Source organism: Vicia villosa, linkage group LG1, assembly GCF_029867415.1.
Source record: "Vicia villosa cultivar HV-30 ecotype Madison, WI linkage group LG1, Vvil1.0, whole genome shotgun sequence".
NCBI lineage: Eukaryota > Viridiplantae > Streptophyta > Magnoliopsida > Fabales > Fabaceae > Vicia > Vicia villosa.
The window spans coordinates 12,959,090-12,967,994 of NC_081180.1; the positions used below are offsets into that span (position 1 = coordinate 12,959,090).

The 8,905-nt window shown below is 35.6% G+C and overlaps 2 protein-coding genes across 2 annotated transcripts; one reads left to right on the top strand and one right to left on the bottom strand.

Annotated features, from left to right (window-relative positions):
• The first annotated feature begins 2,714 nt into the window (after positions 1-2,714).
• LOC131628785 (uncharacterized) lies at positions 2,715-4,354 on the top strand. The gene is made up of 3 exons (XM_058899605.1): positions 2,715-2,927; positions 3,135-3,335; positions 4,172-4,354. Exons 1-3 carry the CDS (start codon positions 2,817-2,819, stop codon positions 4,205-4,207), a joined length of 348 nt encoding a protein of 115 aa, XP_058755588.1. The 5' UTR covers positions 2,715-2,816; the 3' UTR covers positions 4,208-4,354.
• A 287-nt stretch (positions 4,355-4,641) lies between these two features.
• LOC131628774 (uncharacterized) lies at positions 4,642-8,435 on the bottom strand. Its single transcript, XM_058899596.1, has 2 exons — positions 7,304-8,435; positions 4,642-4,946 (listed from the first exon to the last, which is right to left on the bottom strand). The coding sequence occupies exons 1-2, from the start codon at positions 8,303-8,305 to the stop codon at positions 4,788-4,790; spliced, it is 1,161 nt and encodes a 386-aa protein (XP_058755579.1). The 5' UTR covers positions 8,306-8,435; the 3' UTR covers positions 4,642-4,787.
• Between the last annotated feature and the right edge of the window lie 470 nt (positions 8,436-8,905).

The following is an 8,905-nucleotide window of genomic DNA, read 5'->3' on the forward strand; positions in this document are numbered from 1 at the left end:
AGTAGTACAATAAAGGAGACTATGCCTACTTTAAGTCAAACAATGAGTCTTTAGGTTGCTGATATGTGAATAATTAACACATTGACCTAAATTTTGAGTTAAGTATTTATAGCTTAAGCCCCTCCCAGAGGGTTGCCACTATTAGTTAAGTATTTATAGCTTCATCCCCTCCCTGGGTGACCCATTAGAGAATATGGTGGATGACTCATCCCTTTAATATAGGAGACTTTTTTAGTCAATTACAAAGGCTTGGGACTTTTTAGTTATGACAAAGATAATTCTGTTAGATTTTTTAACGTCTTTGGTGAGTCATCCTCTATCAAGCAGGAGAACATGGTCAGCTCACTTCCACCTGTTCGACCTCATTCAACCTCTTTTTAACCTCAATGAATTCAAGTGGCTAATGGATTGTAACTATTAATACCTAATGGGATCTGATTATAATATAACGGACCATGAGCTATCAAATGGTCACCCCCATAAAATTACAAGAGAAAATAACTCGAAGCCCCAAGCCCGACTCAAAATTTCGTAGAACAAATTTAATTTCTCAGAGGTTCTCAGCCTTAGCCGCCCCATAATAAGTGTGACGTTCCCATGTTGACATCCACATACCCAAAATGAGAGATCACCAAACTACCCAACCTTAAAACTAGAGCTGTCAAAATGGGCTCGGCACATAAGCCCTACAATTTAGCGCGGGCCGGGCAGCAAAATACCTTAAAAAAATACGACCCTGTCTTTTTGGGCCAGCCCACCGGGCCTATGTTTTTTATGGGCTGGACCGGGCCGGGCCAACGGGCTTTGGGCTGGCCCATTAAAAAAGATTTTGGTAAATTTTGGAGAAAAAAGATTGAGATAAGATATGATTTTATAAATGTGTTTTCAAGTCATAAAGAAAAGTTAAAGAGGATCAAGATATATTTTCAAAATGATGTGATCAAGGAAATGATTGTGAGATGTAGAGAAAATTTGATAAGTATTGGTGATAATATTAAGTTACTTTATACTTTTACATGGATGATTTTGTCGTATTCATATATATTTATGGATAAATATTTTAAACATCACTTAAATACGTTTATGATGACTTTCTACTTATGTTGTATTGCATGTATCCATTACATCTTTTTTATAAAATTAAAATTATAATATTGAAATACGGGCTGGGCTGGCCCATCGGGCCGCACGGGCCTTTGAAAAATGGGTCGGGCTCATTTTATGTAGCCCATTTAGCAATTGGGCTGGGCCAGCCCATTAAAACACGTTGGCCCACTGGGCCGAAGCGGACTGGGCCGGGCCAGCCCATTTGACAGCTCTACTTAAAACTATAAAAGAAACTCAAATCCACATCCTTGGGAGCTAGAGCACTAAATCCTTCAATAACCAACAAAAACACAAAGGAGCTAAGGGGTCCCATTGATTAAGCTCCCATTTAAATATTAATCTATTGAGTGTGAGGTTGCCATTAACCAAAACATAAAGGTTCCACGAGAAGACACACTCTCGCAAATAGGAACATCATTTCTTCCCAAAGCCAAACCTACCCACCATGTAATTTAGAAAGCTGCAACTAATTAAATCATTTTTTTTTAAATCCACCTTAAAATTTATTGTGAAAAGAAAATACCAATATTTAAAGTGTATGTATTTTTGCAGGTGAGATTATTCTTATTATTAAAAGAAAAATATTAAGGTACATAACACAAGGCAAGAAATTTGTCAAAATAAAATAAAATAACTATCAAAATTGATTCACATATTCTTCAGGAAAAAAAAAGTTGAAACTACAAATCAAACTATTATATTTTTAGAGAAAATGGGTGATGCACTGACAGTGTAAAAAAGTTTTACACTGTCAACCAATCACGACCATGAATCAGGACAAGTCAAACTGTAATTTTAAAAAAACTTATATGACATGGTAAAACGATTTGTTTCTATTGGATGACAGTGTAAAACTTTTTTACACTGTCAGTGCACTACCTTTAACCTCATATTTTTATTGTTTTTATGTGATTTTTGTTTTTTCTCTTATATTTTAGAAGAGATGACGTATTAATTAATCGTGAATTAAATATATGGAATTAAAATCTTTTAATGAAAAATATCATTTACCAGTTGTTAGTCGGTACCGTGGTGATTGAAGTTAGTTGGGTGTGTTTGGATAGGCAGTGGAGAGAATTGATTCTAGCGGAATTGAGTTTGGTAGAATTAATTCTAGTATAATTGAGTTTAGCATAATTGATTTATGTTTGGATACATTTATGTAAAAGTGAATTGAACAATAAATTTCAGTGTAAAAATCACCCCGAATCAATTCTGGAGCCAGAAGCTACAAATTGTAGCTTCAATTAGAATCAATTCTAAATGCATAATCAATTCTATTTTAGTCTAACCAAACATATCAAAATCACCCAAAATCAATTCTACACCTCTAGAATTGCTTTTGACCATTGCAAAAGTTAATCCAAACATGCACTTATTCGAGAGAACTATGGTTCGATCATTTACTAGTTGTTAGTTGGTACCGTGGTGATTGAAGCTAAGATTTAATAGAGAGAACTATGGTTCGATCTCCTACAACTGCGATCAAAATGGAACTGAAACCACTTGATGCCAGAACATAAAAAAAAACCATTTTATTAGAAATGTCATTTTATTAAATTATATTTCTAAATATAAGCAGTAGCTATTATAAGTTTTACTTTAAGCGGTTTTGTTTGACTGGTTTAAATTCATAAGTGGTGATACCTTATCCCGAAGGACTTCGTCTATCCGTTGATAACTGCAGCAGCAGCAACAACAACAACGCAATGCCCACTTTGAACCTCTTCACCAACATTCCCGTAGACCCTGTTATTGCTTCAGACATTCTCAGGGATGCCACCAAAGCTGTTGCAAAAATCATTGGAAAACCCGAATCTGTTGAGTACATTTTTTAACATTCTTTATTCTTGTCCACCAATTGTTTGATGAAATTACTCTGTAGTAGATAACAAAACATTATCCAACCCGTGATGGGCTTAATGCCAGCAACACTCAATTGTAGTTTTATCTATCAACTTTTTTTTAGTTAATTTGACTTAAATTTGTGTTTTTTTTTATTAAGAAATTGTGGGATTGTGTTTCAGTATGTGATGATTGTGTTGAATGGTGGAGTGCCTATTGCATTTGGTGGGACTGAAGAGCCGGCTGCTTATGGAGAACTGATATCAATTGGGGGTCTTGGTCCAACTGTTAATGGAAAATTGAGTTCTACTATTGCAGAAATTATTCAAACTAAGCTGTATATTGATAGCTCCAGATTCTACATCAAGTTTTATGATGTCGAGGTAAATTTCAGTTTTTCTGTTTTTAACGGCCTCTCATGAATTGATTCTATTATTATGCGTTGTACTCTATTTCATGTATTATTTTCATCAAGTATTTGAATAATAGGATAAAATCAGTAATATGGCTTGAGAGACTGTACTTGATAGACTGTGAGAACATTGTGCTTGAGGGTTATTTCACCCAAAGGTGAATATTTAAGGTGCCAAAATTTATCTGCTTTTTGGAAATTATTCCAGATATGTGAAGCAACAATGGGTATTGCCATTTTTGTGATCGGTAACTCCTTTGTTAGTTGGTTAGGTTGGAGTGTGATGTTATGCATATAAATACGAGGAGGGAATTATGGGAAGATTGGTTTTTAATGGAGAGCAGATTCTACGTCGTATCAGTTCGGTGTTGCGGTTCCGGCTCTCCTGTCATGGGGTTGTTTATGTTTTAGCTTTTCTAGGTTCGTATCAGTTCGGTGTTGCGGTTCCGGCTCTCCTGTCATGGGGTTGTTTATGTTTTAGCTTTTCTAGGTTCGTATCAGTTCGGTGTTGCGGTTCCGGCTCTCCTGTCATGGGGTTGTTTATGTTTTAGCTTTTCTAGGTTCTGGCCATTTTGGCGCAAAGATCTGCAACATTGTAATCCAAGAAGCTTCCTTATTCGTTTGTAATGAGATATTGTAATGAGATACTAGTTCCCATCACATTTTGTGGAATCAGTTCAAGTGGAAATACGTATGACAATAAATTCTCAACATATAGATCTATATCGTGATTTATGTACTGTCACATATATTTGATTACTTCATTGCTGACATTCTAAATCTCATTTTATCTGTGTTGTGGTGCAGCGCTCATTTTTTGGGTTCAATGGCTCAACCTTCTGATCAAGAGGTATATCAAGTCAAAGATTTGGGGAGTTTCACAAGGAAGAAATCTATTTCATCTTTCTGTGGATCATTACAGATTTGTATGTAAAATTGTGGTTACAAACACATTTGATATATAAAAATGCATCCTTCTCAGTCCCCTCATTTTGGTCTGTTCAAGAATCATTTAATTTATTGTTCTTCTTGTTGGACCTGAATCTCAGTAACAAATTATATAAACAGATGGAAGTTATTTAGATTTTAAAGAGAAAGGTAGCAATCAATAAACACGAGTGACATTCCAACTAAAAAGATAGCAAGTAATGTTATGCTTGACATAGGTTCTCACAGTTTACTAAAAAAAAATAATGTTGCCTCATGATTATTTTAAAAATCAAGCATTGATCAAGTAAATTGTAGTAAATCTGTAATTGTATGCATACAGAACAGTATAACGCAAGTGCTGCAAATTGGAGTAAATCTGTAAATGTATGCATACAGAACAGTATAATACAAGTGCTGCAGCTACATTTGAAAGCTCCGTTTGTAAATCATTTTACAAATGGAAGTTCTTAAAATTACAGCATGATCCCCCAAATCACCATCCATATTTCGCTTGTGTTTCAGCTTTGGTAAGCATGCCCTTAGAACGGCGCTCCGCGAGTTTCATTTCATTTTGTTTCATATCAAAGTACAATGAACCAATTTGATGCTTCCTCTTCATCAGCTTTGAAGGTTTTCCCTTTGTTGAAACAGGCTACAAAAGGAAAGAAATTTGATAAATACAAAATAGTAATTACAGTGATATACTTTTTATGGGTAAGAAAGAAAATTAAAGGAGGTGTACGATTTCTAGTGACAACCTCACTAACCAAAATCTCCTATTTCTTAAAGATTTGACTTTTGATGTGATATGACATTGAGGTCTAGGTTGTCAACCAACATTACATTGGTACGAGTACAATTGAACTTGGTTCTCTTAAGTAGGATTTTGAGTTCGAGCTTTGTGGATGGAGAAAATAGAGCTGTGCTATATTTACAATTTTTTCCTACACCTAGGTATGTTACACCGTATAAATCAACAAATTTAAATGGTTTTGCACAGAAATCAAGGTAAATAAATTATTAAAAAACAAAATTAGTATGTATTATGTATAGAAATAGGGTGTAGGTGTTAAAAATGGGTGTAAACTTAACATTTCTCGAGAAAATATGGTAGGAAAAGAGATTCTACTAAAAGTGAATATACTACACACCAAAAACACAGTTACAAAAAAAAACGGAAGCTAGGTTTTATCTGAAAAATAAATTATTAACCTTTTTATGTCACCAGTAACATAAACTTTTTTTCTCTGTGCCTCCAAATGTAAAAATGGTGTAACATGAACTATGATTTATGGTTGTCATGTAATGAATGATGATAGTGGCATAGGCATACACCCATCACACAGTACTTTTTCCATACATATGGACCCAAAATCAAACTCAAGAACACATGTTTAAAATATTTCAGCTAAGCACTTCCCACTACAAACCGACACATGCCGAAAATGTAGTTATCACTACTATTGTCTTTTATAGGGATAGAAGCAGTAGAAGATGAAGATCCAACAATACAGTATTGAACAGTCCAAGTGTCCAACAATATTATTCCATAATTCTTTCGATTGTTGTAAGAAAAAGACTCAACTAACAACTATTTGAAAGGTTTTCTTTGTAGTTGCAAAGGCAAAGGCATCCAAAAAAATGGCAACAGAAATTAAAGTTTAAAAATATAAGTTGGTTTTATGTATAGACAGACAAACATGACAACAACAACCAAAATGCTCTCTCGTGTGTTAATTCAAAGATAGTTCATAAAACAGTCAAATTCCATTGTGTTAATTCAAACAGTTTCCTCTTAAAATCTCAAGGGTTGGCCGGTTGGTGAAGGCTTGGGACTTGAGAGTGTGCTCCTCTCAAGGGCTAGGTGCTAACAATCCTTACGTTGGGTCAATTCATACAGAGCTTTGCTCAGGCTTTAAATGGCCCCCCGCTAGTGGATGGTGGGATTGATCCCCTTGGATTAGTCGGTCTCAAAGCCGGATACCAAGTTTTCAAAACCAAACAAAAAAAACAGCGTCTTCTTATTTTCGAGACCACAGTATTGCTCACCAGCTGAATGAGATAACATACCAAAATTCCTAAGGTTTGTCCTACTGTTAATCACAAAAATACATATACATACGCTAAACAGAGCCAAGATATAGTACCAACACTCGACTGACTACAGGAACAACTGAGGATCAGAACCAGTCACCAACAAATTACAATTAGATACAAGTACCCTGACTAATTCAAAATCTTTAAGCTATGAATTTTCTTTCCTGTTCACAAGATGCAACGTATGAAGCATTCTACCTTGCGTTTAGTTGTTAATCCCTAGCCCCTGCCTTAGGAACCAATGTAAGCAAATGCACCTTGCCTTTACAAATCTCCACTTATAGCTATCGGGATTATTGCTAGATGGGTATTGTTCATCCAACGTAAGTTTGGCTCCTATACCAATGTTATTTTGCATTTATTTGTGCTTTCGATTTATACTAGATAGCTATAGCTAAACCAATTGTGCAATTTAGGATTTCTTTTATTTATAGCAGCTGTTCTACATAAAGGAGACTTCACAGCTTTTACAAGGAAGTTCATTTTTTCTTAATAAAAGATGATTTACAATTTCTCTTGAATGCAATCCAATTCGTGACCAAAAAACCCATCCTCTATTGAGTTTAATATCTCCTACACTGTTCGAACATACTTTCACCTAGGATTTAACAAGGCCCAAAATTATTTCAGATATTGTTTTTTGTTTAGTCACACATGTTTCATCTCAACCAACACTCATATGTGCACTTTACTAAAATCTCCTTACCTCGCTTGCCTTACTACCAATTAAGTTAAATTAAATCTAACACACACACACACGCAAAAAGCACAATCTCAGTAATTGTTCGCCTCGACACTTAATCAAATCAGAGTTTCACAAAAATCACAATACACACACATCATCATCATCATCATCATCAACAATAACAAAAAAAACAATAACAATTAGCCAAATAGAAAACTGAACAATACCTGATAAGAAGGTCCAAAAGCTAACCCAGTAAGCTTAGCTTTATCCTCTCTTGGTCTATTCTTCATCAACTCATCTTGCTTCACTTCAATCACTTCCACGGGAACATCCTTCCTACCTCTCTTCCCAGTAAACTTCAACACACTCTCACTAATCCCAGAATCCTCCGGAGCCGATGGATCCGACCTATCAACCCATTTATTTTCATACTGCCCATAACCTTCATAGCCACCATAATTCACATATCCATCATCATTCGAAGCAGTGCCAGTGCTGGCACCGGAACCATCATACTGGTGATCAGTTGCATATTGGTAATTTCCATAACTATCATACTGGTCAGTGGCATATTGGTAATTTTCATAATTTTCATAATCTGTTCCATTTTGATCTTCATGAACACTGCTCTCTGTGGCAACAAAACCAGAACCAGAACCACCATCACCACCACTGAAACTTGGCTCCGGTAGTGCTGGTGAGGTGGTTTCGAGGATGGATCTTCTGCCAGAGCCAGAGGTTGATTGAACACCGAGAGTGGAAGAGTTTCTGGGTGCTGGGATGCTGGACAGGAATGATGTCACCGATGGAGTTTGAAGGGAAGACTCCAGCTTTCTTCTTCTGTTTCGTTCTTCTTCTTCGTCATCGTCTTCATCGTCGTCTTCAAGATTGGGTTTGGGTAAAGGAATGATTGGGGGTTTGAATTGCACGACTCTTTTGGGTTTTTCATTGATTTGGGATTTAGGTTTTGGAAGGGAAGTGATTCCGATTCCGATTCCGGTCAAATTGGAGGGAGTGGTTGAAAGTGTGTGGGAAGAGGGTTGTTTGGGAGGAGGAAGAAAGTTGAAGAGAGAAGAGGAGGAAGATGATTTGGGTGGAGGAAGAGAGGGGAAGAGGGAGGAAGAAGACGGTGTCGTTTTGGAAGGGATTGATTGATGTTGAGGTGGTTGTCGTTGATGGTCTTCTTCTTCGTCTGAAGAGGCGTAGCTTGCTAACAGAGAATCCATGGCCACGACGATGACGGAAACGCGATTGGAATTGGAAGCAGCAAATTTTTCTGATCGATCAACCCACTCAAACCCTAGCTACACTTTTGCTATTGCTGCGTTTTGCTTTTTTCTTTTCTTTTTTATGGTTTAAGGGGATGTATTTGAAAAGTTTTTTTATGGTAACGTGTAGAAGACCCGTGCGTCCGCACGGGTAAATTAAATCTTAAGATGAATAACGCATTGCAAACGTAAAAAAGCAAGTTTAAAATTCGAATGAAGAATGTTAATTTAAGAGTTGAAATGCGGTAAGGCTGAGTTGTTGGTGATATACAATTGTTATTATAAAATTACTAATAATAACTGTAAATATTTAAAAATAAATATGTAGTAAATATTTATAAATATTTTGTTAATTTAAATAAAAAGGGTATTATGGTGATAATGACATGTGAAAATAGTGAGTTACAGTGGTAAAATATATATGAATTGATAAATTCATATATCTAATATCTATAAATATTTATAAATACAACTAACAACTATAAATATTTACAAATATTTTGTTGGTTAAAATAAACAAATATATTTTGGTGATAGTGATCCATGAAAATAGCGAGC

Bases quoted from the DNA above. Each gene is read 5' to 3' on its own strand.
- LOC131628785 (XM_058899605.1), top strand. From the start codon at position 2,817: ATGCCCACTTTGAACCTCTTCACCAACATTCCCGTAGACCCTGTTATT. The intron at 2,928-3,134 runs GTTGAGTACATT...ATTGTGTTTCAG, and splicing joins TCATTGGAAAACCCGAATCT to TATGTGATGATTGTGTTGAA. The intron at 3,336-4,171 runs GTAAATTTCAGT...GTTGTGGTGCAG, and splicing joins TCAAGTTTTATGATGTCGAG to CGCTCATTTTTTGGGTTCAA.
- LOC131628774 (XM_058899596.1), bottom strand. From the start codon at position 8,305: ATGGATTCTCTGTTAGCAAGCTACGCCTCTTCAGACGAAGAAGAAGAC. The intron at 4,947-7,303 runs GTATTGTTCAGT...TTCCTTTTGTAG, and splicing joins CTTTTGGACCTTCTTATCAG to CCTGTTTCAACAAAGGGAAA.